Source organism: Canis lupus, chromosome 28 (assembly GCF_011100685.1).
Source record: "Canis lupus familiaris isolate Mischka breed German Shepherd chromosome 28, alternate assembly UU_Cfam_GSD_1.0, whole genome shotgun sequence".
NCBI classification, from domain to species: domain Eukaryota; kingdom Metazoa; phylum Chordata; class Mammalia; order Carnivora; family Canidae; genus Canis; species Canis lupus.
In genome coordinates this window covers 39,049,851-39,077,332 of record NC_049249.1, presented here as the reverse complement: position 1 = coordinate 39,077,332, position 27,482 = coordinate 39,049,851, and the positions used below count along the sequence as shown (strand labels likewise).

General features: G+C 44.6%; 1 protein-coding gene and 1 long non-coding RNA gene across 12 annotated transcripts in view; one reads left to right on the top strand and one right to left on the bottom strand.

Annotated features, from left to right (window-relative positions):
• Nucleotides 1-592: 592 nt before the first annotated feature.
• LOC119866622 lies at nt 593-1,876 on the bottom strand. Its single transcript, XR_005380790.1, has 2 exons — nt 1,432-1,876; nt 593-1,133 (listed from the first exon to the last, which is right to left on the bottom strand). It is a non-coding gene; the product is annotated as an uncharacterized LOC119866622 (long non-coding RNA).
• C28H10orf143 (chromosome 28 C10orf143 homolog) overlaps nt 1,583-27,482 on the top strand; it is a 97,306-nt gene continuing 71,406 nt past the window's right edge. The window contains exons 1-5 of one of the 11 annotated variants that reach the window (XR_005380783.1): nt 1,593-2,008; nt 2,626-2,892; nt 14,111-14,572; nt 23,222-23,329; nt 23,436-23,498. Coding sequence is in view for 4 of the 11 variants with exons in the window: in XM_038579136.1 (XP_038435064.1) it covers nt 1,907-2,008; nt 23,222-23,329; nt 23,436-23,498 (273 nt within the window). In the remaining 7 variants the exon portion in view is untranslated. Of the gene's footprint in view, nt 2,009-2,226; nt 2,360-2,625; nt 2,893-14,110; nt 14,573-23,221; nt 23,330-23,435; nt 23,499-27,482 lie in introns of those variants that run through there. The other 10 variants (XM_038579138.1, XM_038579137.1, XR_005380784.1 and 7 more) reach the window with 10 other exon arrangements.

Genomic DNA, 27,482 nt, shown 5'->3' with positions numbered 1-27,482 from the left:
AGGCAGGCACTAAACTGCTGGGTCACCTGGGCTGCCCAACACTTGTGTTTTTAGGATAGGCCTCCTAATGGGTGTGAGGTGGTATCTCGTTGTGGTCTTGATTTGCATTTACCCGAGGAATAGTTGATGTTGTGCGTCTCTTCATGTGGCTTTTGGCCATTGTGTATCATCTTTCGAGAGACATCTATGCAAGCCCTTTGCCCATTTTTTAATCAGGTTGTGTGTTTCTCTGATGTTGAATTGTAGGTGTTCTTTTTGTATTCTAGCTACTAACTCCTTATCAGAGACACGATTTGCAAATATTTAATCCATTTTGTGGGTTGCCTTATCGCTGCTGTTAGTGTCCTTTGATGCACAAAAGTGTGTAATTTTGATCTAGTCCAAGTTGTCTATATTTGTTGCTGTTGATTCTTTTAGTCATATGCATGACTCCGATGTCATGAGGATTTTCGTTTTTTTCCCCTAATAGTTAATGTCTGTTTTAATATATGAAAATAATGAGCACCATAAACATCATTTAACAGATGTTTTGTATTTAGCTTAAAAAAATTTACGATATTAATTTAAATAAATACACCAAGGAATAGCAGAGTTTTGTAGACATCTTGTAATTGGCACCCAAATGATTGATGTTTGGTACATAGTGTATTACACCAAATTGCAACCCATTAGATCTATTCCTGTGCTCAGTGTTAAAGAAAAAAATCATCCACGGCACCTGCTTACCCAAGGCCGACTTACCCAGGGGGGCCATTGCGGCAGCTTCTTCCTAAGGGGAAAGCCCCAGTGTTTTGATGTGAGGCTGTCAGCTGGTAGCAGTTTTGGAGAAGGAGGAACTAGTAGGAGTGACACACCATTTTGCTGAGTATTTTGTGCGGTTCTAAGTTCTCCGTGTGTATGGACCTCGGCCTCGTAACATCCTGACTCATCACCACCTTTCACAAGGGAGCACACTGTGGTCGATGAGCTGCCGAACTCCCCGCAGATCCTGCAGCCTGTAGCCCAGTGGAGGGGGCGTCACCCGTTTCTCCAGAATGGCTGGGACCAGGGCTGAGCATCACAAGACACCTCCGCTTGCAGCGACTCAAACAGCAGAAACACAGCCAGAAGTCTGCAGGCTGGTAGGCACTCAGCTGTGGGTTGGTTCAGAAGCTCAGGGCGTTAGGGCCTCGGGGCTTTCCGAGCCGCCGCCCTCCTAGCGGCAGGAAGGCTGCAGCAGCTCCGCGATGCTGATGCTCGGGCAGGAGAACGCCGCGCCCACGCCTCCCGGTCCCTTCAAGCCCACCACTCGGTCCTGGGGCCCAGCCCTCCGCAGCCCCGCTGCACCGCCCGCCCCGCCCAGCCCAGCCCAGCCCAGCCCAGCCCAGCCCAGCCCAGCTGCTGCACCGCCCTGCAGCCTGCATACAAGCCCCCGCCCAGGGCAACACCTACCCGGAGATCCCGGGGCCGCCTCTCTGGGACTACAACTCCCAGAAATCCGCTCCCCAGCCGGCTCGCCGGCGCCGATTGGCTCGCTGCGCCATCCATCAACCACCAACCACCGGAAGACGGCTGCGGACGGCGCGCCACGGCCAATCACGAGAGCGAGGGGGCGGGAGCTCCCCCAGCCGGTCCGACGCTCGGAGTGCAGGCGTGGCGGGACGCCGAAGGAGTCGGTTCTTCGGAGAGCCACGGCGAGTCAGTGGTCGGAGAGTTGACAGGCCGGCCCTGCGCGGAGTGATGGCCTGGGGCAGAAGCCCCGTTTTGCCCAGAAGACTCCGGAGTCCGCTCCGCGGCTGCTGCCCTCGGCGCCAGGCCCAGCGGCCTTCGCCCCGCCCCCCGTCTCTCATTGGCTCCCCCGGGACACGTGGGGGGGGAAGGAGGCGTGGCCACCGCGGCTGGGGCTGGCGGCCTGCGGCCGGCGGGGATGAGAGGCCCGCGGACTCGGGCCTGGGGCCGCATGGCAACCGTGGTGCCGGGCTGCTGGCGACGGCGGAGGGCGGAGGAGCTTCAGGTTCCGGGGGACGCGGTGAGCCTCTGCCCCCCGGGCCTGGGCGAGAGGAACGGGATGGCGGACGCCCCGGACGTGTCCCGCGGGCCTCTCGTCCGCACCCCGGGAGCCTTCCAGGAGGAAGCCAGGCCCGGGTCGCGCCGGCGCCCTCTTGGAGGGGTGGGCGTGGCCAGGGCCCAGGGGGCGTGGCCGCGATGCTGCCCCGCCCCCTCCGGGCCGCGCCTGCGCAGAGGTGCGGGAGCGGCCGCCGTGAGTGCCGCGCTGTCCGGAGGCCCGGAGCTGCGCGCTCGCGGTGACCCTGCCCGGTGCACGGGCTCGGGGTGCAGGCTGCCCCGGGCTGCTCCAGGTGCCGGCGCCGGGCTGGGCGAGGTAGGGCTGCCTCGTGAGCAGACCCCGCCCGGGTGGGTGGAGGGCTTTGAGCGGAGAGCACTGGGGTGAGGCCAGGTGGCTGGTGCAGGCGCCCGGGGTCAAGGGCTGCGTGAGCCTGGGCGGGAACCAGGTGGGAGACAGGAGGTCCTGTGGGGTGGAGCAGCGCTCTCTGACTCCCACCTCCGCTGGCCCGTTGGCTGCTTGTCACCCACCGCCTTTCTTTCGGGTCCAGCTCCCGAGTTCTTCTGTTTCTTCTGCACCTGCAGGCTTGATAAGCCCGGACTCCGGCCCCCCAGCTAATGCAGGCACTGCTTTCTCAGGTGTCGTGCACAGCGCCGCAAGAGTGGGGCTAGTCTCGTACCCTGCATGTGCTGCCTCCCCCCGCACTGCGGGGCCCGAAGCCTGTGTCACATCTGCCCTGGAACGGAAGCTTCAAACCACATAGGCTCCGACAAGGTGGAAGCATGATTCTGCTGCTCATAATGTGTGGAGGGGAGCAGGCCAGGGCAGTGGCATGGGGACCCTAAATACAGGTATGGGGCTGGTGCTACCCAGACTCCCGTGTCCTGCACTCCCCAGTGTTGTCCTCTTATGTGAGGTCAGCGCTAGGTCATCAGTACATCGCTCACATTCCATACAGTGTGAAGTAAATAGTAAAGTGACATGATCGTACTGACATTTTAAGAGCTTATTTTGGAAGCTCTGGGGAAAATGCAGGGTATGGTGGTCAGAGTGAAGGCGAGGAGGCAAGGAGCGTATGGATTACGAGAGGTGAAAGGCTTGGACAGAAAGGACAGGAAGACCGTGAATGTCGGGCAGAAGGCTCTGTATGTTGGAGGAACCATGGACAGGTCAATGGACAGGCCTTGCCGATGGAGCAGTCGCAGGAGGTCAGGGAAGCGGAGTCGTCTGGGTTGGCTCCCAGGGCTGTGACTTGAGCACTTGGGTAGGCAGTGCTGAGAGAAAATTGGTGTGGAACTGGGGGAGAAAAGGAGCTCCTGGCGGGACACACTGTGTTTTCCATCTTTGGGTCGTTTAACAGAGAGGTTACGGATTGAGTGGTTCCAGGTGGATCATCTGAAGTTCACAATAAACTGTTACTGTTCCCAGATTACAAGTGAGGAAGCTGAGATCCAGAGAGGTTAATCAGCGGCTTGAGGATACACTGCTAGCAGGGAAGTAGGGATTAAATGGCACCGGCTGCTTCGAGAGCCTGTCCTCTTAGCCACCGGGCTCTGTAGCCTCCCATGTGGGGCTTTGCAACAAAGTCCTAAATTGGCCATAAAATGATGGAAAGTGTAATGCCACAGGCTGTCAGGGACCAGGCACCAGAGCTCATTATTATTTTTTTTTTTAAGATTTTATTTATTTATCATGAGAGACACATAGAGAGAGGCAGAGACACAGGCAGAGGAAGAAGCAGGCTCCATGCAGGGAGCCCAACATGGGACTCAATCCCAGGTCTCCAGGATCGCACCCTGGGCTGAAGGCAGGCACTAAACCACTGAGCCACAGGGGCTGCCCCAGAGCTCCTTATTGATCAGAGAGAAAGAAAGGCTTACAGGAGAAACCTTGAAGGATCCTTCAGATTGCAATCCTGAAACTTAAGTACCCAGCTTGAGGCTGCAGTACTTCCCGGCTGTTATCCAGGAGTAGTGAGTTCAGAGTCTAATCGCCAAGGTGTGTATGGCCTCCTAATCTGATAAAGTCCTTGTATATATTGCGTTGTGCCTTTGGCCTTTGCTCTAATAATCCAGATTGAGTTCAATAAAGTATCCAAGTCCTTGTCCCGAGTTTTCCGTTCTCTTTCTCTCTCTCAAACACACATGCCCTCTTCCAGAATTTGGTTATGAGAGAAGTACAACCCATTTCCGTCCTCTGCTCACAGATTAGTGGCGCTACACCTTGTGCATTGTAACCACCTGTGGGGTTTTAGAAACTGCAACTGTCAGGACCATCTCTGCAATAGCTTCGCAAGTGATTCTCAGGCAGAGCCAGAGGCAGCCACCTCCTGTGATCCCGAGTGTCCTGATTGTGAAGGGTACCTGATATGGTGACACGTGCTGCAGTTAGGTATCAGTGGGGTCTGGGTTGACGCGTTTTGAGGACCCGTCGTAGAGCAAACACTGTTCTAGGCTCTGCAAAAAGAAAAAAATGATATCTTTGGTTAGATTGACCCTGAGACTTGAGGACATCCAGCGCTTGGCTCTTGCAGGCCCCCTGCCCACGGCACACTCACCACACTACCTGTTCCAGAAGAGAGACGTATGCCCAGAACACCTGGAGTCATGCATACTCACCCTGTGCTGTCCATGAAGTTGCTCCTTCCAGACCGCTGTAAAAAGCAAGTTCTTTGGGGGAGCAACACCCGCCATGTCTGGGCTCACAATTGATTTGGTATCTTTTCCAGTTTTCCCTGGGTTGATCCAAGTTTTCCAGCTTCTGATTTCCTCTATTATACTTTTCTTTGATTCTTTGTCAGTATCCTATAGCAATAGCATATTAGGGTGCATTAATTAATTGGGTATTGACAGGTTTTTCTGTTTATTCTTTTAAAAACATTTTTACCTTTGCGTTTCTTTTTTTGATATATACTTAATAGTTGAAGCATAATGTACAGTGTTATATTAGTTTCAGGTACACAGTGTAATTTTTCATCAATTCTGTACATTACTCAGTGTTCATCATGGCAAGCGTACTCTTCATCCCCTTTGTTTTACCCATCCTCCCACCCACCTCCCCTGTTGCAACCGCCAGTTTGTTCTCTTTAAAAGGGTTGTATTTTTTTTTCCTTTGGTCTCTTTTAGTTTGTTCCTTTGTTCTGTTTCTTTTTTTTTTTTTTTTAATCTTTTTTTTTTAATTTTTATTTATTTATGATAGTCACAGAGAGAGAAAGAGAGAGAGGCAGAGACATAGGCAGAGGGAGAAGCAGGCTCCATGCACCGGAAGCCCGATGTGGGATTCGATCCCGGGTCTCCAGGATCGCGCCCTGGGCCAAAGGCAGGTGCCAAACCACTGCGCCACCCAGGGATCCCCTTTGTTCTGTTTCTTAAATTGCACATATGCAAAAGCATAGAGCATTTGTCTTTTTCTGACTTATTTCCTTTAGGTCAACAGTCTATTCCTATAGTCTGACTGACTATATTCTTTAGGTCAATCCATGTTGCAAATAGCAAGACCTTTTTTGTGGCTGAGTAATACTCCATTGTGTATGGAATCTTTAGCCATTCATCTGTGGATGGACACTTGGGCTGCTTGCATTATCTTGGCTGTTGTAAATGATGCTGCTATAAACATAGGAATACATGTATCTTTTTGCATTAGTGTTTTTGTTTTCTTTGGGTAAATACCCAATCATGGAATTATTGGATCATAAAATTTTATTTTTAATTTTTTGAAGAACCTCCATACTATTTTCCACAGTGGCCGCTCCAGTTTGCGTTCCCACCAATGGTGTACAAGGATTCCTTTTTCTCCGTATCCTCACCAACACTTGTCATTTCCTGGGTTTTTTTAATTTTAACCATTCTGACAGGTGCAAGGTGGAAGCTCATTATACTTTTGATTTGCATTTCTGTGGTGATTAATGATGTTGAGCATCATTTCACATGTCTGTTGGCCATCTGTATGTCTTCCTTGAAAAAATGTCTACTCATGTCCTGCCCATTTTAATTGGATTATTTGTTTTTTTTTAATTTTTTAATTTAATTTAATTTATTTATGATAGGCACACAGTGAGAGAGAGAGAGAGGCAGAGACATAGGCAGAAGGGAGAAGCAGACTCCATGCACCCGGAGCCCAACATGGTATTCGATTCCGGGTCTCCAGGATTGTGCCCTGGGCCAAAGGCAGGCGCTAAACCGCTGTGCCACCCAGGGATCCCTTATTTGGGTTTTTTGGTGTTGAGTTGTAGGAGTTCTTTACATAGTTTGGATGTTATCCCTTTATTGTGCGTATCGTCTGCAAATATCTTCTCCCGGTCAGTAGGTTGCCTTTTTGTTTTATGGATGATCTCCTTTGCTATGCAAAAGCTTTTTGTTTTGATGTATACCCAATAGGTTATTTTTGTTTTTGTGTCCCTTGCCTCAGCAGACATATATAGTAAGAAGTTGCTATGGTCAATGTCAAAGAGGTTGCTGCCTGTGTTTTATAGAATTTTTATTGTTTCAGATCTCACATTTAGGTCTTTAATTCATTATTTCATTATTTTGCACGTAGCTCTCCAGTTATCCTGACACCATTTATTAAAGAGGCTGGCTTTTCCCCATTGTATACTCTTACCTCCTTTGTCATAGATTAATTGACCATATAATTATGGTTTTATTTCTGGGTTATCTGTTCTGTTCCATTGATTTCCATGTCTGTTTTTGTGCTAATACCATGCTATTTTGATTACTACAGCTTTGTAGAATATCTCGAAATCTGAGGTTGTGATACCAGCTTTGTTCTTTCTTAAGATTGTTTTGGCCATTTGGGGTCTTTTTTGGTTCCGTACAAATTTTAATATTATTTGTTCTAGTTCTGTGAAAAATTTTTTGGTCAAGATTGTATTAAATTTGTAGATTGCTTTGGGTAGTATGGACATCATAACAATATTGGTTCTTCCAATCCATGAGCATGGAATACCTTTCCATTTTTTTGTCTTTAAATTCTTTCATCAGTGTTTTAGAGTTTTCAGAATACAGGTCTTTTACTTCTTTGGTTCAGTTTATTCCTAGGTATTTTATTATTTTTAGTGCAATTATAAATGGGATTGTTTTCTTAATTTCTCTTTCTGCTACTTCATTATTAGTGTATAGAAGTACAACAGATTTCTGTATATTAATTTTGTATACTGAGACTTTACTGAATGTTTTTGATACTTGGCCTTTGTTTAGATGTAAGTAAATGATAAAGTTCCAACCTATCATTTTCACCAGTTCTTGGTATTATGAATAGTTGCCCTTAAAATCAAGGGCTGAGGATATCTTTTTTTTTTTTTTTTTTTTGGTGAGGATATCATATTATCCACTCTGCTCTGTTTATAAATTTTAGACCTGCCTTTACTAATGCTTGAAAAATTATCTAGTAAATTCAGCTAGCAGACCTTGTCAGCAAAACCACTGAGACATGTTGATGACTTTACCTCCATTCAAGTGACCCTATGGGGTCTAACTTGTAAAGAGAGAAAATTCAGAGTTAAATTTGCTTGTTTTGGGATGCCTGGGTGGCTCAGCGGTTGAGCATCTGCCTTTGGCTTGGTGTGATTCCAGGTCCGGGGATCAAGTCCCACATTGGGCTCCCTTCAAGGAGCCTGCGTTTCCCTCTGTGTCTCTTCCTCTCTCTGTGTGTCTCTCATGAATAAATAAATAAAATCTTAAAAAAAAAGAAAGAAAAATTGCTTGTTTCATCCTGTAGGATGTAGATTTTATAGCTCATCTGCTAAGCAAGATCCTTAACTATGAGAACTTTATGTGTACTGGCCATGGTGCCAATCCTAGCAAAACCCTTCACTCTGCCTTTCTCTGGTCACTCTTCTCATTCAAGATAATTGCAACCCATGCCTCAAAAACCAAGTTATTTAATTCTCACTCAATTTTAGTTTTAAGGTGAATCTGTGGAGCTACTTTTACTGTCTGTTCTACTCAGTTTAATTGTATTCAGCCACCTTCCCATCTAGATAAAGGGAGGTTTACCAGTAATTCATTTTTGGTTATATCTCTAATACACATGTTCACACCGCCACCTGCATATGGCCTTGATCATTTCTAGCTTTTGGCAAATTTCCTAATATATGACACAGAAAAGTCAAAATGAGGTAACAGTCAGGGGTTCTTTACCATGCTTGGGGGGCTTTTCAGGTGTGTTTGTTGGGCTCAGTAGCCATGGCTGGAGGATCATGATGTGGCTTCTGCTTCTTCAGTTTTCATATGCCCAGAGTCGAGCAAGGCATGTAGTAGGTGTTCAACAAATACATTTTGGGTGATTAATATGTTGAGGGTGTGTGTGTGTGTGTGTGTGTGTGTGTGTGTGTCTAACTGGAAAGAAATGAAGTGAGGATTACACTAAGGCATAGAAATGTTGGTGCTTTCAAACTATCATTTATTTAGGGAAAATTATAATTTGGCTGGCAAAGCCCCAGCAGTGTGCCTCATCATCACCCTCATGGTCACAGCTCATGTCTTCTCAATTTCTTGTGTGTTTATTAGCAAAGCCGTGCTGTTTAGCTGGATTTTTCCAAGTGTACAATGAAGTGATTTTTTTTTTTTTTTTTTGTAAATCTGCAGTTGTGCAGACGTCATCCCCAGTTTTAGAGCATTTCCATTGCCTCGTTTGTACCTGTTTTGCAGGAACTCCATCATCTCTCCCTCAGCTCCAGGCAACTACTAATCTACTTTGTATTTTTCTAGATTTGCCTTTTCTGGACTTTTCATATAAACAGAATTGAATGTGCTTTTTCTTGCAGCTGGCTTCTTTTAGGCAGCATCTTAATTTTTCAGGTTCCTCCATGGTGAGGCATGTATCTTTAGCTTGTTCCTTTTTATTGCTAAGTAATACTCCATTGTACCAATATACCACATGTTGTTTATCCATTTTTCAGTTGATAGACATTGTGTTGTTTATTCTTTTTGGCTATTATGAATAATGCTGAAAATTCAGAAAAGTTATGTGCAGATCTTGGTGTATATGCATGTTTCCATTTCTCTTAGACCAAGAGGACTGGGATTGCTGGTTCCCAGTGCCAGAGAAGCTGCCATGCTGTTTTCTGAGGGGGCACATTCTGCATCCACACTGGCAGCCTACAGAGGGCTCCGCTGAGTCCCCTTCTCTGTTGTCCAATTATCCTCATTCTAGTAGGTATGAAGTTAGGGGTCTCACTGTGATTTTAATCTGCATTTCCCTAGTGACTTGCTGTTGAACATCTTTTCATGTGCTTTTTATTTATTTTTTTTTATTTTTTTTAGAAAAACTTAAGTTTCTTGTTTTTTTTTTAAATTTTTTTTAATTTTTATTTATTTATGATAGTCACAGAGAGAGAGAGAGAGAGAGAGAGAGAGGCAGAGACACAGGCAGAGGGAGAAGCAGGCTCCATGCACTGGGAGCCCGACGTGGGACTCGATCCCAGGTCTCCAGGATCGCGCCCTGGGCCAAAGGCAGGCGCCAAACCGCTGCGCCACCCAGGGATCCCTTCATGTGCTTTTTAATCACTCATAACTTTTTTGGTGAATTATTCAAAACTTTTGCTCATATTTAAAAACAGCTTTGTTTATAATTTACATACCATAAAGTTCACTCTTTTAAAGTACACAGGTCAGTGACTTTAATGTATTTACAGAGCTGTGTAAATATCTCCATAATCTAAATAAAGAACATTTTCATGACCAAAAAGAAACCCGGTTCCCGTGGGCAGTCACTCTCTTTCACCTTCCCCTAGCCCTTAGCAACTACTGATTGACCTTCTGTATCAGAAGATTTTTTATTCATTCATGAGAGACACACAGACGCAGAGACATAGGCAGAGGGAGAAGCAGGCTCCTTGCAGGGAACCGGATGAGGGACTCAATCTCCTGTGACCCCTCAGGATCATACCCTGAGCCAAAGGCAGATGCTCAACCATTGAGCCATCCAGGTGTCCCGAGTCAAACTGTTTTCCAAAGCAGCTGTGCCATTTACATTCCCACCAGCATTGAATGAAGGTTCTAGTTTCTCCACATCCTTGTCAACACTTGTTACTATCTCTTTTTGATTATAGCCATTCTAGTGGTTGGGAACTGTATCCCATTGTGGTTTTGATTTGCGTTTTTCTAATGACAAATGGTGGTAAATGTCTTTTTATGTACTTACTGGCTTTTTATATATCTTTGTTGGAGAATACACTATTCAAATCCTTTGCCCACTTAAAAACTTATGTCATCTTGTTGAAAGACTGCTTTGTATATTCTGGACATGTCTTTTTTATTTTTTATTTTTTTTAGGATTTTATTTATTTATTCATGAGAGACACAGAGAGAGAGAGAGAGAGAGAGAGGCAGAAACAGGCAGAGGGAGAAGCAGGCTCCATGCAGGGAGCCCTACACGGGACTTGGTCCCGGGTCTCCAGGATCATGCCCTGGGCCAAGGCAGGAGCCAAACCGCTGAGCCACCCAGGGATCCCTGGATACATGTCTTTTAACAAAGGGATGACGGGCAGCCCGTGTGGCTCAGCGGTTTAGCGCCGCCTTTGGCCTAGGGTGTGATCCTGGAGACCCGGGATCAAGTCCTGCATCGGGCTCCCTGCATGGAGCCTGCTTCTCTCTCTGCCTGTGTTTCTGCCTCTCTCTCTCTCTCTCTCTCTCTCTCTGATAAATAAATAAAATCTTTAAAACAAAATAAAGGGATAATGTGCAAATATTTTCTCCAAGAATGTGGCTTGTCTTTTTACTTTCTTAATGGTGCCTTTCAAAGCCCCAAAATTTTAGATATTGATGAAGTCCAATTTTTCAATTTGTTTCCTTATAGATCAAGCTTTTGGTATCACATCTTCAAAATCTTGGCCTAAGATCACAGAGGTCTTGTCCTATGTTTCTCCTCTAAAAATTGTATGCTTTTAGTGCTTGCATTTGGCTCTCTGATCCCTTTTGTGTTAATATTTGTGTGTGGTATGTAGATAGGGCCCAAAGTTCCTCTTTTAGTGCATAGACATTGAATCGTGCCCATGCCATGTCTGATGAAGACTGTGCTTTCTCCATTGAGTTGTCTTGGCATCTTTGTCAAAAGTCAGTTCACCATAAACTTAAGGGTTTATTTCTGGATTCTCAGTGCTGTTCCATCGATCTGTGGTTTATCCCCATGCCACTACCACACCATCTGGATTAGTGTAGATTTTATTAAGTTTACATTAAGTTTTGAAATCTTTTTCATACATGGTTTGGTTTTTAGGGCTTCCTGGTTGTATTTTTCAGTTTTGTCTCCCCAGCTGGACTGAAAGCTCACTGAAGACCCAGCTCTGTCATTTCAGGTCACCCGACTTCACCAAGTTAGTTCAGGTTTGGGGATTTCATTTTTTGCATCTACAAAATAGAAATAAAATTCTTACTCTTCCTACATCATGGGGTTGTTACAAGGACCAAATGAAGTAACAAATGTGGAAAGACTCCTAAACTGTCGTTTTTATCATTGTGACCTGACCTATGTGGTAAGTCCATTTGTGTACCTGCTTTCCTGAAGATCTTGGCTTTAATCAGGATGTATCTTCAGTTTATAGAGGACATCATGAAGCTCATGGGCCTATACGTGATCCTCATTAAGTCTACTCTGTTCTTTCATGGTTTTTAATTGGAAATATGAGCGTGGCGTTTCTTTGCTCTGTTTTCTTCCTCTAGGTCGCTAGCCCGCTTGAAATTTAGTTGTCACTCTTGCTTCTGACTGCTGTCTCAGAACGCTCCTCTTCCCCTAAGCCTCCTTGTTTCCCAGCCAGGCAAGGTGGGGTGTGTGGGCTGAGAAGCCCATATAAAGTAGTTTGATAAGTCTTCCAAAGGTGGTCACAGCTGAGTAAAACACAGCATCGAGCTGTAAGATCCATGTGCTGTGAGAGCGTGGAGTGCAGACGAGTCCTAACTTCTGGTCTCTGTCATTGACACTGTGTCAGGTTTCATTGTCCTGAACCTTCCAAGAAAGTGAGCCTCCCAAGAGTGCAAGGTCATTTTCCAAGTGACACTGTTATTGAAGAAGAATCTGTGCTTGATGGAAACCATGCTCTCTCTAAATGACAGTCTATAGGGCCTTATTAATCTTGCTGTTCCAGCTTTCATGGTTCTGTATTTAGGGCTGGTGGACATCCATATCAACCCCTCCAACAGAAGTAAGCTGCCTTTACTGAAGTATATAGCCTTACTCAGCAAACTGTTCCTGGTAACTAGGACTCAGTTAACCAGCATATATATGCATTTCTTTTTTTTTTTTTTAAGATTTTATTTATTATTTATTCATGATAGAGAGAGAGAGAGAGAGAGAGAGAGAGAGGGACAGGCAGAAGGAGAAGCAGGCTCCATGCAGGGAGCCCGACGTGGGACTCGATCCCGGGACTCCAGGATTGCGCCCTGGGCCAAAGCAGGTGCCAAACCGCTGAGCCACCCAGGGATCCCCAGCATATGCATTTCTAATACAAACGATCTTTAGAAAAAAAGACCATTAGTCAGTAAAAATCCCCACTATACCTTCTTAATGAAAGATTAGGGGTGCGCGTGCGTGCGTGTGTGTGTGTGTAGAGACTCACTATCAATGGCATTCTGAGTTCTAATGATTTATGTTGGCATTCTCCAGAGTATGTATGCTTAATTCATGTACTAGTGTATGTATTAAAAATGCTTACTTCAAGGTATTTAGTTTTTTTAAGAACATGCCATTTTCTTGCTGTGCTGATTGAGAGAATACGTGGTGCTTTTCTGTTGAGGTGTTTAGGAAGTTGGCATCTGTTTTTTTTTCCACATTCCTCTGGAGCATAGAGAGCAGGAACAGGTTTCCAGAGGTGACTGCATGTCTCAGCGGCTGAGCTGGCAGCGGGCCTGTACTCTGTGCACTCCTCCTCCTCTTCACTGGCTTACCAATGTGTTCCCGGTGCGTCCCTAAGATGTCCCCAGTCTGGTTCCTACAGTTCTGTTGATTCGTGAAGCCTGTGACACTCCTCCCTCCCCTACGCCCCACTCACTCATCCAACTGGGGCCCATCACTTCTAATAAAGGAAAAAGTCCACAGCAACAAAGGTGGGATCGTGCCTCCTCAGTGGAGGGCACCTTGGCTTTCGGAGACCTGCCAGACTTTTTTGTTCTGTCATTGAACCGACACAATATGTGTTTTATATTTTAATTTATGCATCTTATCAAATGTCTTCTCTCAGCCAACCATGTTCCTATTTCAACTGTTCTCTGGTGAGGTTGCTATTCGATTGATATTCAATTATTGTTAAGTAATGGGGTGTTTGTGTATACTCAGGATTTTAATTTTGTTTATACAGTACAAGTGTCTTCTTAGTTGGCTGGTAAATCTTCATCTGCCTTTATGAAGGCTGACATGTCCTCTCCAGGAGGGAGTAAAAGTGAACCATGTAACACAATCCCAGAGTTAAATGCCTCTGCAGGCTTCATTTTCCTTTGGCCCAGGCCAGTCCATAAAAACTGGACAATTTGCCAAGTAAGTGTACAGGTCAATAGCATACGCAGTCAGCTCTCAATAATCCACAGTAAATAGCAGACAACATGAATAATTTAATCCACTCAGCTGGTCCAGAGCTCCCAAGCAGGTAAGCCCCACATCCCCTAGAGGAGCCCAGCTCTTACCGACTACCTAGGTACCAGCATGACTCCCCCTTTCGCCTGCCATTGGGTGTGGGGACCCAATTCCCCAACCACCTGAGCCACTTAAAGAATGTCAGCTTGTCGCCATAGATGATCACAAGTCTGCTGATTTTACTGTGCCAAATGTTATTGACTCCACACAGAAACGGTATAGAATGTACTTCCACGGTGTTTTAGGTTTCATCCAGAAAGTATGGGTTCTAGCTCAGAGTCACCCATCTGTGCCCCTTTGCTTTTCTTTTGGCATGTCTGATGTTATTCAGAAAGGAGCGGGGACATAACATTGCTGTCAGGCAGCTGTGGTGGTACTGATGGGGGAGGTTGAAGCCTGTGTATAAGATGACGTGGGGCATATTGGATATTTCCGCTTTTTCCCTTTAGTCCAGATTGTGGGAAGTTGGCAGTAAACCAGTTTTACACACTGTGCTTATGTTTACAGTGTGAAGATTGGTTACATCCTGAATAACCGGAGGTCTAGGTCCTTGATCTTCCTCACTGTGTTCATCTGTGTGGGCAGAGGCACAGAAGGCTGCATTCTTTGCAAAGATTTTGAAGATGATGAGTAGGATTCCTTCAGTGTTCAGGAGAAGAAGGATTGGATGTTCTCCGATAGACCAGGAAACCACACAGATGTCAAAGTGAGGTTAATGAGGGAGCGGGGAGAACCCTCCCAGGTGAAGAAGAACACACAGAAGACTCCAGGACTGGGGCAGCTGCTTCACACACAGAAGACTCGGGGGCGGCAGAGGATTCCCACCTCTCTTGGACCTGCCACCTGCGTGACTCTGCCACGCCACATGGCCACTGGGCCTGCTCCACAAGGGTCAGTTTCTCCCGTGCAGATGTGCTGGCTGAGCCACGGAAGGAAGCCTTCTGCTGTGGGGGCCACTTGGCTTTGCAGGTCTTTTTTTTTTAAGATTTTATTTATTTATTTATTTTTTAAAAGATTTATTTATTTGTTTATTCATGAGAGATACACACACACACACACACACACACAGAGAGAGAGGCAGAGACACAGGCAGAGGGAGAAGTGGCCTCCATGCAGGGAGCCCGATGTGGGACTCGATCCTGGGTATCCAAGATCAGGCCTTGGGCTGAAGGCAGTGCTAAACCGCTGAGCCACCCCGGCTGCCCAAGATTTTATTTATTTATTCATGAGAGGCACAGAGAGAGAGAGAGAGAGGCAGAGACACAGGCAGAGGGAGAAGCAGGCTCATGCACTGAGCCTGACGTGGGACATGATCTCAGGTCTCCAGAATCACACCCCAGGCTGAAGGCATCACTAAACCACTGAGCCACCGGGGCTGCCCTATAGGTATTTTTTTATGGTTTATTTTAAGAGGGATGCTGACAGTTTAGAAACTCTGCCACAGAGTGTGTGGGATAGGAAGAGTCTGGAAAGCATCTCAAGTGTGGGATAGTGAAAGGCAGTAGGAATGGTTGGTTGGAGAGGAAGCCTCAGAAGTACCTGAGTGCGATCTGCAAACATCTGGAAGGATGTTTATCTCCTGCATGAGGGACTATTTATTTTATGTTGCTCAAGAGGGAAAAATTAGAATCAGTGGGTGGAGATTATGGAAAAGCAATTTGGCTTAAATCAGTATTTCTTGAAGTGTGGTATACGTACCACCAGGGGTATGAGAGATTTTTTTTTCCTTCATTTTTAAAAACCTTATTTCAAAATAGTTATAGATTTACAGAAAGGTTTCAAAGATATATAGAGAGAATTTAGGTATAGCCTTCAGCTAAACAACTTACGTAATCATAGTACAGCGAGCAAACCGTGAAATTAGCACTGGTGCGGCCCTGTTAACTCAACTGCACCCGACTCCCATCTCGCCAGTTTGCCCACTAACAGCCTTTCTCAGACCCTGACGGGATCCAGGGTCCACATTGCACAGACTCCTAGTGCTTCTTGGTCTCCTCGGTCGCTCGTGACCTTGACACTTCTGATGAATAGTGGGCAGCTGTTTTGTAGAGTGTCTCTCAACGAGGGTTGTCTAACGTTTTCTGTGATCAGATGAAGGCCGTGCATTTGGCATGCAGGCCGCAGAGGTGACGTCCCGCCTTCTCAGTGCATCAGATCCGGGCATCACGGCATCACCATGCTGGTCATGACTGCCGTTGGTGACCTTGTCACTCCATGAAGGTGATTTCATCCACTGTAAAGCCACTGTCTTTTTCTTCCTAGTTAATAAAAGTTTGGAGGAGATGCTTTGAGGCTGTGCCAGTATCCTGTTTCTCCTTAAACTTGCTCACTGATTTTAGCCTCTATGGGTAAATCTTGTTTGAAATGACATTTACTTAATGGTGCTTTTGTATTTTCCTTATTCCTCTTTCATTTGCTAATTAGAATTCATCTAAAAAGAACACTATACGCCCACCCCCCACCCCAGTTGTGTATTCATTTGTTGACACCGTGGTCAGACTCACAGGTACACAGGTTGTTCTCTGCCTCGCAATCCACTGCTGTTGTTACTTATTCCATTGCCCATGTTGTTCCAGCTTTGGCGATGGGGTACTCCTTCAGGATGGGGCGCCTCTGTCTTTTTGATGTGTCCTCATCCTTTTTTTAAAAAAACTTCCTTATTTGGGGTTTCACAAAATGTCTCAGGCTCATCTTGCACTGTCCCCGTTCCGTGCCTGAACTAACCCCTCTCCATGGAGCCTAGATCCCTTCAGCGGGAGGATGGTAGCTAGAAAGCAGTATCTGTGTGCTGGGTGTAGTCTCGCTACTACTAGGATGCCACCATCTCAGTAGACACAGCTAGAAGTGTACGTATTGGCGTATGTATATGCACTAGTGTATATTTTTATTTACACTTCCTATTATGTGCACATGCACACGTCTGTATGTGGTTCCGTGCTGCTGTCTGGATATGTATTGAAAACTGGGCATTCATGCTAATACTTCCAGTCCTGATCCAGCCCCACTGGGTTCTTTTTTTTTTTTTTTTAAGGATTTATTTATTGGATGGGGGAGGGGGAGAGAGAGATTCTCATGCAGACTCCACGCCCAGCGTAGAGCCTAACGTGGGGGCTCCATCTCATGACCCTGAGATCACGACCTAAACTGAAATCAAGAGTCAGATGCTCAACCAGCTGAGCCACCCAGTCCCCCTCGACCCCATCTTTAATAGCCTCCTCCTTCCTTATTTGTAACTTAACCTTTTCAACACAGAGAAACCTGGCTCTCCTTAGTTACCACATATTTACTTACTTATTTAATCCTGGTATGCCAATAAAATAGTTTCAGACGAGATCGGGCGCGTTCAGGGTGGTATGGCCGTAGACAATAAAATAGTTTCAAAATTGCTAATCTTCGAGAAACAGATTTGCTGACTAGATTCAGTATTTCCAGTCTTAGAAATAGTACTTTTCAGAGTGAATGAGGATAGTTCTGTATTTCAATGTAGCTAGGTTATTTGTTTGTAAAATATTTTTATTTGCTATTTTTTGTGTTCCATTTGGGTCTTCTCTCTCTGACATCCTGGTTGATTTAAATTTGGTACTCACTTTTGGGCAGGTGAAACGTTACTGTGGTTCTAAGACTAGAGCTTCCAAAGAACTTGTACCAAGTGTCTGTCCCCACTTTATACCTGTTGTCCCCCTTCTCTCTGACCTTTTCCCACCCACTCTCCGCAGGAAACCAGTGTCTTTAGTTCCTGGCATATCCTCCTGTGTTTCTTTTGTACAGATGAGCAGACAGGTTTGTGTTTTCTCAGACTCCTTCTTTCTTACATGGAGGGCAGCACTGCAGATGTTTTTTGCACTTGGTCACTTCCCCGTATGCCCTGGAAATCACTGCGAGCCCGTCCACAGAGGACTTCCTCTGGTTTTCTCAGCTGCCTGGAGCCGCGTTGCTTGGATGCTTCTCCTGCCTGTGCCCATTTAGGTGGTTTCCAGTATCTTCCAGCCTAACCAGTGCTACAGTGAGTAACCTTGTACAGCCTTTTTTCCCCCACATTGTTGTGGGTGTGCCTTTTGGGTAGGTTCCTACAGGTGTATTTTCTGGGTTAAAAAGTCTCTGTAGCTTTTGTTAGGTATCACCAAGTTTCCTGCAAAATTTGAAGTGCAGGAGAGGCCCATTTCCCTACAGCCTTGTGGGTAGAGTCTGCATCACACTTCAGCATCTTGCCAAGCTTATGGAAGACAAGTGACAAGTGGGGTCTTTTCCTTTGATCTTCTCTAAACGTGAGTGAGCTTGAACTTGTAAACTTGTTTGTTGTCTGTTCATGTCTTTTTCCCATTTTTCTTTTGTGCGTTTGTTCCTTTGTTTCATATATTTAGGGTGGTAGCCTTTTTTCTGTGGTATAGGCTGCAAATAATATCCTCCAGTTTGTCTATTATCTTCTATTTTGTCTAGGACACTGTTTTGTTTCATTTTGCCCTGCAGACATTTTGGTTTTTATGTAGTCAAATTTATCAACTTCTGTTTCGTTGCTTCTGGATGTGGAGTCATTGTGAGAAAGTCTCCCTCTACCACCAATGGCTCACCCATGTTTTCTTCCAGGAATTCTATAGTTTCATTTTCTTCCATTCTTAGAACCTTGATCTATTTGAGGTTATTCTTATATACAATACAAAGTACATGTCTGATTTCATCTTTTTCCAAATGGCTACCCAGTTGTCCCAGCACCATGTATTTATTAAAAGGTCCATGTTTATCACAGTGACTTGTGATAGCAAATTTCCATATACATTCAGGTTTATTTCTGAACTTTTTATTCAGTCCCATTTGCCTATTTGTCTATTAATTATAGAGTCTTAATAGTATAATGTCCAGTAGGCTTAATTTTATTTTTTTATTTTTATTGGTTAAAATATTAATTTAATGAATTTTTTTCTGATTATTGCTTTAAAAGCATTCCACAGATTCTGATTTATTCCCTCAGGGTTTTCTTGGCTATTCTTGCATGTTTGTTTTTCCACGTGACCTTTAGTATCAACTTTTGTAAGTCTGTACCATAGTCCCTTGGTATTTTTATTGGCATTACATTGACTTTATAAATTAACTTAGGGACAGCTGTCATCTTTTTAATGTTAAGTCATCCTAACCAACAATAGGAGATGCCTTTTCATTTGTTCATTTCTGCTTTCATATCTTGCAAGAATGTTTTAAATTCTCCTTGTATAGGTTGGGTGCAATTCCTATTAAATTTATTCCTAAACATTTAATCTTCCCTGTTGTAATTATCTAAAATGAGGTTTTTTCTAACATCTTATTATTTTATATTTCAAGGCAATTTTTGTATGTTAACTTTGTGTCCTATTATTCAATTGATTCTTTTATTGTTTGGGTTGTTTTATCATTGATTCTCTGGGGGTTTCCAGATATATATTATGATATCATCTACAAATAGTGATAGTTTTACTTCCTTACCCATTCTTATGCCTTGGCTTGATTTATCTTTTGTAATTATATAGGGTAATGTAATACCTCTAGGGTAGGGCAGTGGTAAGCAGAAATGGAGACCATGCATCCTTGCTTTGATTTTAGTGGAAATGCCACCAGTCTTTTCCCATTAAATAAAGCTATTGGCATTAGGAATAAAGTATGTATATTTTGTCATGTTAAGAATATAACTCTTGGGGCATCTGGGTGGCTCTGTCAGTTAAGTGTCTGGCTTTAGCTCAGGCCATGATCCCAGTCCTGGGATCAAGCCCCCCATCAGGCTCTCCACTCAGCTGGAATCCTGCTTCTCCCTCTGCTTGCTGCTCCCCCTGCTTGTGCGTGCTCTCTCTCTGTCAAATAAATAAATAAAATCGAAAAAAAAAGAAAAAAGAATATAAACTCTCAATTTCTTTTTTCTGTAATTGTTATAAGTAGGATTTAAATTTTGTCAAAGGATTTTTTTCAGTATCTGGGTAGATAATTGTACATCTTTTCCTTAGGTTAATTAATATGAGGAATGATACTGGATTTCAAATATTGAACCCAGCTTTCATTTCTGGAAAAAATCCTACTTGGTCATGGTGTGTGACTTCTTCCTGTGGTGCTAGATTCTGTTTGTTAATGTTTTATTTAATATTTCTGCATTGATATTTGTGAAGGATACTGGTCCATGGTTTTTTTTCTTTGTTCTTCTTTATCTGGTGTTATCAGCATTACACTTGCTTCATGAAAGGACTTGGGGACTTTCCATCCTCATCAGTGCTCTGGAGCAGTTTATGTAGAGCACCGAACTGTCTGGTCTTGAGGGTTTGGTAGAAGCCTCTGTGAAGCTGTCTGTCCTGGTGCTTCTTGGGGACGTGCCTGCTTAGGAACCTTTGTCTTCTCTGGCTGTCGTCTGGTTCAGCTCTCTAACTACAGTGGGTCCAGTCTTGGTCATGACCTTCTGAGTTCCTTGGGAAGTTGTCCGTGTCAGTGACATGTTAAGTCTGTTTGCATAGAGGTCTATAAGGAGTCTCTTAGGATGTTTTAGATTTCTTGTTTTATTGGTCACTTCCCTGTGTCATTTCTTATTTTATATATTTGTGCTTTCTCCTCTTTTTTTCTTGATCAAGTAGCTGGTAGGTTGTCTACCCTGCTAATTTCCACCCCAACTCCAGCAAAAAACCCGTAAGACTTAGAATTACTAGTTAGCACTGCTGTTTTTAATGGAAAACCTACCCTCCTTAGTCAGATTTTCCCTCAATTGTTTCTTTCTTGAATTTTCTTTTGGGTCACTGTTCTTCTTTCACTAGTGTTTATGAGCTAAGGCTTATTGACAGGGTAATTTTATTTTTTCATTTTTTTATTGGTAAAAATATTAATATAATGAATTTTTTCTCTGATTATTGGTTTATTTTTTTAATATTTTATTTATTTATTCATGAGAGACACACAGAGAGGCAAAGACATAGGCAGAGGGAGAAGCAGGCTCCCTACGGGGATCCCAATGCAGGACTTGATCTCAGGACCCCAGGATCACAACCTGAGCCAAAGGCAGACATTCAACCACCCAGGTGGTGACCCAACTACCCAGGCGAACCACCCAGGTCCCCCTGATTACTGCTTGTAAATGCATTCCATAGATTCTGATATGTAGTGTTTTCTGCGTAATTATTTTTTAAAAATTCTATACTTTTAGTTTGTCCTCTTTCACTAAGAGTCAGTAATAGAATTTTTAAATATCTAAGTAGAAGTGTCTTTCTGTTTTGTTGTTGTTGTCGTTGTTAATAATGTTTACTTTTATTGCATTGTGATCAGAAAATATTATTTGCAGTATTTCTATCTTATGGAAATTGTTAATGTTTTCTTTGTGCCCTAATATATGATGATTTGTAGGGAGGTGCTATAAATTCTTGAGCAAAATATGTGTTCTCTATTATCAGAGTGTAGACTTCACTATATATGTATAAACTCTACCTTGGTTGATGGCGTTGCTTAGATCCTAATTTATTTCTTGTGCACTTGCTCTGCCTTGTATGGACATGGTGTATTCGATCTCCCATTTTTAACATATGCCTCTACACATCTCCTTTGGTGTCCTGTTACTTCTGCTTCGTAAAGGTGGTAATTGTATTTCCTGGTGCCTAGATGTACATGAGCATCATCTCTTCATTGCAGGCTGAGGCTTTTAACATTAAATACATCCTCTTGTGTTTTACACTTTGGGACTTGAATTCTACTTGGTCTGCTTCTCTCTTTTTGTTTCATTTACTTTCGTCCAGCCTTTCACATTTTTAGCCTTTCTAGAATGACTGTTTTAGGTATGTCTCTTGTATACAGCATACAATTGGGTCTTGTTCTGTGAGCCCAATCAAGAACCTTTTTCTTTAAATAGGTAAATTAAGGCTATTAATATTTATATAACCTAAGGAAAAAATGTACAATTATCTACCCAGATACTGAAAAAATCCTTTGACAAAATTTAAATCCTACTTATAACAATTACAGAAAATAGAAATTGAGAGTTTATATTCTTTTTCTTTTTTTTTTTTTTTAGATTTTATTTATTTATTGGACAGAGATGCGCTTTGGCGTTTCTTCATGTTTGTATGGATTTCTCACCCCTTTACTGTGCCTGTCTCTGTTCTGTAGACTTTCCTCTTGGCCTGGCTCGCCGGAGTTTATGACGGCAGGTGTGAGCTGGGGGCACAAGGGGCACATGCCAGGACCTAGTGGCTTTTCTCTTACCTTTTTCTTTGTATTTCACATTCTCTGACTTCATGTTATGACTGGAACATGGTTTGAAGTAGAATTTGTAGTTTCGTTTGGGGGTAACCATAAGAAAGGCAGTGACTGCCTCACCTGCCTTGTCTTCAGCCTCTAGGAGGTCAAGCACTGACCTGAGAAATTCTTCTCAGTGGTCTGGGGGGGCATGGAGTTCAGCATTTTCCAGTTTAATCTCAAAATGCCGTGTAGTCTTTAAGGTGTGTAAAGACAGTAAAACTAGCACTCTAAACCCATGGTATATTGAGTGAATCCAGTAATTAAAAAAAGAAAAAAGACAAGTCAATTTAGAAAATACAAATAAGTATAGATAAGAAACAGATTTGGTATAAACCATGATGATGGTTTGCAGGAGACCAGAGAAGCAGAGGGAGCTGCCGTGCAAGGGCTGTGTTTTCTGAATTGGTGGGAGCTGTCCAGCAGCAGGGCCTGCAGGCGGGCCTGGGGACAACGGATGGACTTCACGACCACTTGCAGAGGTCTTCCTACTTCTCAACTTTGTGTCCCTGAAAACACTATTACCCTTCACAATGCTCAGTCTTGTTTTTTTTTTTTTCTTTTTTTCTTTTTTTAAGATTTTATCTATTTATTCATGAGAGGCACACAGAGAGAGAGACAGAGAGAGAGAGAGACAGACAGACAGACAGACAGATGCAGAGACACAGGCATAGGGAGAAGTAGGCTCCACGCAGGGAGCCTGACATGGGACTGTATCCCAGGTCTCCAGGATCACAACCTGGGCCGAAGGCGGTGCTAATCCACTGAGCCACCGGGACTGCTCAAAGTCTTGGTATTTTGAGAGTGAAAAAAATTTTTTTTCCTTTAGCATTAGAGGATTGCTTTTGTGATTTATCTTCTTTAGAAGGTTCACAGGGAAGCAGAAACCAAGTGCTAACTTTCCCAAAGGTTATTAGTTATGGAGCATGTGTGCAACCTGAAAATAAGTAAAATTAATTTGCTCTTCAGTGTCAGTAAGACAAAGAATTACTTACATGTGAATTGTTTATATTGTATTAAGAAAGCATGTAACTCGAAACTAGGCAAAATGTGTTGAAGCATAGAGCTAGTTTCTTGAACAAAATTGATAGGTTTTGTATATTTCCAATATCACAATAGTTTATTATAAGAGTTGTGACCAAAATTGTTTAAAATGTCTATATTAAATCTATAAAGTGAGGTAAACCCCAAACATTGCTAGAAATAATGAGGTTAAATGTAACTGATGGAACGTGTTCCTGAAAGACGATGTTTAAAGTCACCCCTCAAACGTCCTATAAACTCATCCAGCTCCACAGGGGTCTGTGTTTGCAGCTGAAGTTTGCAGAAGGTAAATCCAATTAGTGCCGAGTGCTCCAGGAGCCTCCTCAAGTGACGTTTGGTGTCTTTCAGAAACGGGCATGCAGGAGAGGAGAAGCAGCCGGGCCAGAGTGGGGCCGAGCCCCTGTGAAGCTCAGTGCCCCAGTGTCCTGCAGCGGCGAGGGGCTGCCACGTGTGGGGGTAGGTTCCTGTTCCCACTAGGCCAGCTATGACCCATTTAAATATTTTAATACAAAGTGTAAATAATCACTTTCTGATGCATCTGCGGCTGTGATTTGTTAAATAGATTCCTCAGAACGGCGGAAGGAGCTGGGCCCAGCCTTGCCCGAGATGTATGGCGGGGGAGTCTGTAAGTGCATTAACCTTCTTGCTGTGACATAAAAGACAGACTTGTTCTTAAATATTAGATCCATAAAACAAAGTTAATAAAAACGGCAATTACATTTCTAAGGACTGAGGGATGTAAATAAAAAGGTGCAGATTGATTTAAGCTTTCCTTGGCATTCTGCTGGGGTGCAAACTGATTTGTTTCCAGCTTGAGATTGGAAAAAAAAAAAAAGAAAATGCACTTAAAATTTTTTCTTAACACAGGGTTCAGGGAAGGGAACAGGGCACCGGATACAGTTAATAGAGGTCATTTGAGGACATCTTGGAGAGAAGCCTTGACCTCAGTTAATTATCCGAATAGGGATGGACATTGTTTTCTTATTTCCCTGTTTGAGCTAGTTTTCGTGTCCCGTAAACTTCACAGAAACCTCAGATTTCAGAAGGAGAAATGCAGTGTTCACACCATTAATTCAAAGTAAAGGAGGTCTAACATGGCGAGAGTTAGATTCTCAGTTTCCATATTGGGCAGGAAATTGTAAAGTATACATGAGTTACTAATACCTGTAATTAATATTTATTAATACTAATAAGTAATACCTGTGTTACTAATTTTGGACTTATTCTAAGAACAAGTTAATGTCTTTGATAACCTCTGTAATTCTTGTTTGTTTCTTTAATTTTAAATTTAGGTTCTTAATATTGTCATAAAATAGAATTACATTTAACCGTCACATAGAAACCAGGAGAATGTGGGTCTGTGTGTGTGTGTGTGTGTGTGTGTGTGTGTATCTGTGTATGTGATCATTTCTTAGATTCCCCCTAAAGAATTTTAGAAAAAAGTATCGCTCTGTTTTTGATGAGCAAAAGGTTGAGTTGGTCAGTTCTAAGATTTTGAATGGGCATATTGCAAGCTACTGTGTTTTACAATGAGAGGCAATGATTTTGTTTCAAATGAAGACCTAACACTGTGCCAGTTATTGCCCATGTGAACCTCTGATCATCTGAAGTCACTGGAGAAATATGAAAACAGAGCTTAGTGTCTGACTCCTTCAATGAAGGCATGCTTTTCTTACGCTTATCTTCTGGAGAATTTCTGCATGTTATGCTGCATTCCATGGTGCAACCCTAAACAATGGTGAAGTCAAAGATTGGCAACTTGAACTTACTGTATTTTAGATTGATTCCTTTAACAGCCAGACATGCCCTGGAATACAAATCCATAATGTTTACCTTGAGAAATATGGCCTCATTATGAGTAAATTGTGTTAATGCTGGTTACTAACTGGTAACCTTCCTGGTTCTCATCCCATTTCCATGGAATGTATCTTTCAAATCCCCCCATCTGTTGGGCAAACACTTGGAACGTAATATGGATTCTTAATGCTCTGAGACGTTGTGTTCTGGCATGAATGGCTTAAAGAAAAAAAATTTGGCTCAAGCAACTGATTGGATCATTTTAGCTAATATTCTGTTTGAACAACAGTTTCTATTTGATTAGGATTTTTCCTTCCTTTGTAACTCCCCAAGCTTGCCTCTGTTCTGTTTCATAGGAAATGAATCTGTGAGCAGAGAACCTATATTGATATGTAAATACATCATTTTTTCCTTAGTGCTCGATATTCTTTTTATCTAAATTTCAGAAACTGACTTTAAAAAATCAGTTTCCCTTTATCTGTAGTTATTCTCAATAAAATTTCACCCAGGCTTGGGTGATTTAATATTTACACCTACTGTTTCTAAAAGTCCTATGTAAATAAAGATTGAAATGTGAATTTGAAAAGTCACACCTCTTGATATTTGAACAGACTATAGCTGCGTATATCTTCTTTTTCTAATAATATGGCTAGTTTCTCTCCTAAGCTTTTAAAATAATAAGACACTATTTTTGTATTCTGGAACATCAGGAGGTTCAGTGTTAAATAAAAAGCAAACAGTATTTTTAGAAATGCAAGATCCCAGGGAGAAGTGCTTAACAGTAAATCACTGATGGGCAGCAATTCCAAATTTCAGAAGACTTTATTAGACACATAGGTCCATTCACAGATGTGCACCTGTGTGCATGTGTGTGCCCTGTCCTGTACCATTGGTCCTGAGTGGACCCAGGGTGGAGACCTGGGGTCAGAGAAGCAAAGGTTGCATCCAGGGGTCTGTAGATCCCTAAAGGGAAACTTGGGTATGAGTCTCACCTTCTTTGGTCCTCCCTCTGATAACCTCCCTGGGAGGTCCCCCCATAACCTCCCTGAGTGTTCCCCCCGGAAACTCCCTGGGTGCTTGCTTCCCCAGGAACCTCTCTGGATGCTTCCCCCAGAACCTCCCTGGGTACTCCCCCCAGAACCTTCCTGGGTACTCCCCCCAGAACCTCCCTGGGTACTCCCCCCAGAACCTCCCTGGGTACTCCCTCCAGAATCTCCCTTGGTGCTCCCCCTGGAAACTCCCTGGCTGCTTGCTCCCCCCAGAACCTCCCTTGCACCTGGTTTTCCGGTGTGCTGCTGACTGGCCAGTCCTGCTCTGAGTCCCCGCGCGGCTGTCTCAGCTCATGCCTGGGCACCTGCTGTCTTTCTCCTCCGGAGCGTTTCCTCGTCTTTAACATGAATTGTTTCTCACCAGTGCAGGGTCTTGGCTTCTCAGGTGCACGAGGACTTTTTCGATTGAATTCGTCCACCTTGTTTCCAGGTTGGCGTGTGGTCCCCACCCCACGTGGTCCCCTCTGTGCTGACTGCCTTTGCGGGGACCGCTGCTCCGCCTGGCAGGAGGACCCCGCCGTGGCGCTCGCTGCTCGTAGGGGCGCCTCCTCTTAGCCCTGCTTCCCCCCGCTCGGGTTACTGACGACCGCAGGGAGACCGTCCCCGTCCTTGCCACGGGATGTGGCGCTCCATCCTCCCGGGTGTCCCCGGGGCCAGGCTGCCCTTCTCTGCTGCCCTGTCTGAGGCTGCGAGCCCAGAGCAGTGCCGATGGCCGGTGGCCGCCCGCGGGACCCTCCTTCCTTCACAGGGGGCGCTGCTCAGCGGGGCCCGGCCCGCCAGGGCGCTCGCTGCGTCGCCGGGTCACTCAGCCTGCTGGCCCCGGGGCCACGGTAGCCCAGGGCCAGGCGGACGCCACGTCGTCTTCTGCAGATTCATTTAATGGGAGACCTACCGGGGCTTCGCGGGTGCTCTGCGGCAATCCAGTGAAGCTACGCGGTGCGGTCGGTGCGGTCGGTGCGGTAGACGGCCGAAAACTAGAGCCAGAACAGATTTCCCTCATTTGCTAAGTGGAGATGCTGTGTTCCCGCTACCATGTTTTCCCAGTCATGTCTGGTCTCTTTAAATTTTTTTTTTTAAGATTTTATTTGTTTATTCCTGAGAGAGGCAGAGACAGAAGCAGGCTCCCTGCAGGGAGCCTGATGCGGGACTTGATCCCAGGAACCCCAGGGTCATGTCCTGAGCCGAAGGCAGACGCTCCACTGCTGAGCCACCGCTGAGCCACCACTGAGACATGGGAAGGCATCCCATGTCCGGTGTCTTGACACCGCACCCCGGCGCAGGAGCCCTTCAGGGGCAGGCCACCCTCAGATCTTACCGGGTTGGCATGATGGTCACCTGCCTGTCTTTTCTCAGCTCTGTTCCCCACCTTTGCTCTGCTCTGCTGGGTGTTGGGGGGACTCCTTGGCTTCTGGTTTCTGACCCTGGACGCTGGAGTGGGGAGGAGGGCGAGATGGAAGCCAGAGCACCTCTCCCTCTGCCCCTTCCTTCCCAGGTACCAGCTCCTGCAAAGCTGTCCCCCTTGGTCCCAGCTCCTGCTGGGCGGCATGAGCTACTGGGCTCTGGACATGCCACTGCCTCCCTCCGCCCTCCCCACCTGGGGAATAGTTGGTGGCCTTGCCCTTCCCCATGTGGCTCTTCTGCTCTTCCACCATTTGTGTGCTTGAAGCCACATTGAATTCGCCACATGGAATACCTAGGTTCCTTTCTGACTGGACCCTTCCTGGGTTAATTACCTAATGAGTGGACAAGTCCTCTTGGGTTTG